This window comes from Etheostoma spectabile, chromosome 6 (genome assembly GCF_008692095.1).
Source record: "Etheostoma spectabile isolate EspeVRDwgs_2016 chromosome 6, UIUC_Espe_1.0, whole genome shotgun sequence".
Lineage (NCBI taxonomy): Eukaryota > Metazoa > Chordata > Actinopteri > Perciformes > Percidae > Etheostoma > Etheostoma spectabile.
In genome coordinates this window covers 26,812,204-26,815,736 of record NC_045738.1, presented here as the reverse complement: position 1 = coordinate 26,815,736, position 3,533 = coordinate 26,812,204, and the positions used below count along the sequence as shown (strand labels likewise).

Genomic DNA, 3,533 nt, shown 5'->3' with positions numbered 1-3,533 from the left:
CAGTCTCTCTGTGACACTCACTCTGACTCTCTCTGGATCTAGTTTGGACTCTGGCTCCATCTAGTGAGAGACCTCCATCCACTCGGCTGCAGTGGGGTGGAGGCCATGATTCTGTACAGGTCGGGGGTGTTCCAGCTGCTCTGCATGATGAGAGCTCAGATGAGAGCTCAGATTAGAGCTCCGGGCAGATTGAGTTGCTCATTGATTTCAGAGAGGAGCAAGCGAGACGCATTCACATTACAGATTAGACATCTTTAAATGTCCCTCCTGTTTCACTTGTGAAGACATGTGGAAGTTTGGTACAGACAGAGATGGATTTCAGGACGAATTATGGACAGTATTCAATATGGACGTGGTCCCGGTGACATCACCCAGCTTTCTGAAGAGTTCAAATGAAGGCCGTCACCATCTAATCCAAAACTGGCCAAAGAGGTGGAGCATGCTGGAGGTGAGGCGGCTGAATGAGGACGACCGTCTCGCCTGGACATCATCAGGACAAAAACAAACTAAAAACTCCACAGCAACACTATCATCTAGACTGCAGCTGTCCTCATCAACGCAGACTCAAGTCCCAGCACATGGACACCACCCGGGTCAAAGCGACACAGGATTCTGTACAGTCTCTATACGTCCTACTGACAACCTTGGCACATTCTGTGCTCGACACATCTAAAGAAACAATGTGTCCTATAATATATATATACATATAGTACGAATTGTAACTGACTCTAAAAGGGGTGTATTGTAAGGTAACCACTTCAGTGCTGTATTTGGTTGGTTCTCCCTTTTGTTTCTTTTTATATTATGAGTCCTTTATTTTGGCGCCTCCTAGCGGAACTGTAACTTGTGCATAAAAGGGGGACTAGTTTGTAAGACGGACATGCGGAAGTAAGGAGGGAAAAACAGGCCGCTCGGTACCTATGTACGGCTCTGAACGACAATAATTAAGCACCTAGCTGGAACGGGAACAAGGTAGTTTGTTTTCTGATTATTCAATGTGATTTTGGTTAACGTGTCTGTAAGAACTAATTTAATGTTATTTATCTGTCCTGTAGCTCTCACGGTGTTTTTATGGATGACGGTGTACGGAAGGATAAAGTTTTGTGTTCAAACTAAGGCTGACGGCTGAACATAAATAAAGGCTTCTGTAAACATCAGTACGCTTTACCACTATCTGGCTGGGGGTTTGCTATACGTATACGTATATTATTGTTTTTTTCATATTGTTATTGTCAATCTGTGTTGTAATCTGTGTCATTTATTTATGTTGGCATACTTGCTTTTTTATCTCCATTATGTAATGCAACCCAACACCAAGGCACATTCCTTCTGTGTGAAAATCATTGTGTCAGAACAACCAACACAGCACCTGTGTGTCCGCTCAGGACACTCATGGGACAGTGGAGTATCCAGGACCAGCTGAGACATGTTGGCATGTCACCCAGGTGGGACTGAGCTGGTATACCGTTACAGCCCTGTACGCTCCAGTGAGAGAAGGCTGCAGCGCACCCAGAGCCCAGTGACAAGTTGATCAGTATTGGCTGAAACAGTCCCTGATCCGCTCCTCGCCGTGCAGACTGGCTCTGGACATCCTGGACTTGTCTCAGGAGATATTGGCTGTGCTTTTGGGATCGAGACAAGCCCAGCCTTGTTCTATCACAAGTCATACCAAAGTGATTAAAGACTGTATGGGATCATGTCTTTCCTGTGCGTGCGTGCGTGCGTGCGTGCGTATTACCTCAATAGCCACTGTCCACAGGATGAGCTGGGACTCAGAGTCGGGGAAGTAAGCCTTGACTTGTGGAGACATGCCTATCAGCGAACAGTTGGTCACAACAGCAATCACGCTCATGGCCTCAAAGGCAAGCTGGACACAGACAAGGGGACAGAGAGACAGGGGACAGACATACAGGGGGACAGAGAGACAGGGAGACAGCAGTCAGTGACAGTAACCATGTCAAGACAAATGTGATAAATCCATAAAGGTTGCTGAAGCGATCTGTGTGTGAGCCACCTGCCAGACTCCGATGTTGGCTGCCGGGTCAGAGAAGGGACGCTTGAACACCCGACACATCTTGAACGCGTCCGAGTAAACCTCGGTGATGTTGTTCAGCACCACCAGCACCGCAGCCAGAGGGTAGACGCAGGAGAACAGGCTGACGTAGCCAAAGAGCAGGAATAGCTCCAGGTAGTCATCAAACGTACCCTACACACACACACACACACACACACACACACACACACACACACACACACAACACCCCAGACACACCACACAACCACGAACAAGACACACCACCCACCACACCCTACCACACACACACACCACACACACACACACACAAACCGACAACACACACACACACCCAAGCACACACCCAAAAGGCACACACACCCAACAAACAGACGACAGTACAGACACACCACACACACACACCACACACACACACCACACACACCGAGACAGACACGAAACCCAAACAACACACACCACACACACAACACACACACCAGAACAACACACACACACACACACACCCACACACACACAAAAACCCAGACAACCACACCAGACACCGACGACATACAGACGGACACACACACACACCACACGCAACACACACCACACTACACAACACACACCACAGTCAAGTGCACACACAGACACGAGCAGACACCACACACACGACCAGAACACACACACACCACACACACACACCCACACAGCAACCCAGACAGACAGACCACCCCCAGACAGAGACAGACGCACACACACCACACAGGACACACACGGACACCACACACCCACACACAACACACACACCAACACACACACACACACATACAGACATAACAGACAGACATACACAACACACCCACCCCCATACAGACACAGACACACACCCACTAAATGGGTAATGGATCATGTGAAGGCGCTGATCTGCATCTAAAGGGAGCCCGTGCACCTACCAGGTACGTGCTCATGTCGGCTTCCAGCCGGACCTGCTCAGCCAATGGGAGCTCTTTGTCCTCCAGAGTTCTTCTCTGCTGGACTTTGCGCATCATCTTCTTGTTGCGTCTCCTCTGCAGCCAGTAGGGCAGGAAGGCCTCCATGAGCTGGTTCAGGATCTGACTGGTGATCAGCAGCGTGGCCAGACTCTGCATCCACAAAGAAACCACGAGGGAGAGAGGAAAGTTAATAAAAGTGAGTGAATAAAAGATTAAAGAGGGATAGAGAGTAAGAAGAACACACAGAGGGAAGGTGTGAAGAGAGAAGTAATGAAGGAAGAAAACAGGAATAAATTAGAACAAAAACAAACAAAGATGAAGGGAAGAAGTTAAAGGACGGATGGGGGGAGGGCAGGCCTACCTGTCGGAGCAGCACCATGTCCTGCATGACGAAGGCGATGTAGAACAGCGAGGCGAAACAGTTAAAGAAGTTAAACTGGGGGGGGGGAGACAGAAAACCAGGTGGTTATACTCACTACTAATACTCTGAGGACCAGGTGATTATACTCACTACTAATACTCTG

The 3,533-nt window shown here is 48.7% G+C and overlaps 1 protein-coding gene and 1 long non-coding RNA gene across 4 annotated transcripts in view; one reads left to right on the top strand and one right to left on the bottom strand.

Annotated features, from left to right (window-relative positions):
* LOC116691136 (uncharacterized) overlaps window positions 1–3,533 on the top strand; it is an 18,688-nt gene that overhangs the window by 5,656 nt on the left and 9,499 nt on the right. The gene's annotated exons all lie outside the window — the stretch shown is intronic.
* The window catches only part of ano10a (anoctamin 10a), a 16,411-nt gene that overhangs the window by 4,121 nt on the left and 8,757 nt on the right, over window positions 1–3,533 (bottom strand). For all 3 annotated transcript variants that reach the window (XM_032518498.1, XM_032518500.1, XM_032518499.1), the window contains 4 exons: window positions 3,371–3,445; window positions 2,971–3,159; window positions 2,015–2,206; window positions 1,739–1,867 (listed from right to left, as the gene is read on the bottom strand). In XM_032518498.1, the coding sequence (XP_032374389.1) occupies window positions 1,739–1,867; window positions 2,015–2,206; window positions 2,971–3,159; window positions 3,371–3,445 (585 nt within the window). The remainder of the gene's footprint in view (window positions 1–1,738; window positions 1,868–2,014; window positions 2,207–2,970; window positions 3,160–3,370; window positions 3,446–3,533) is intronic.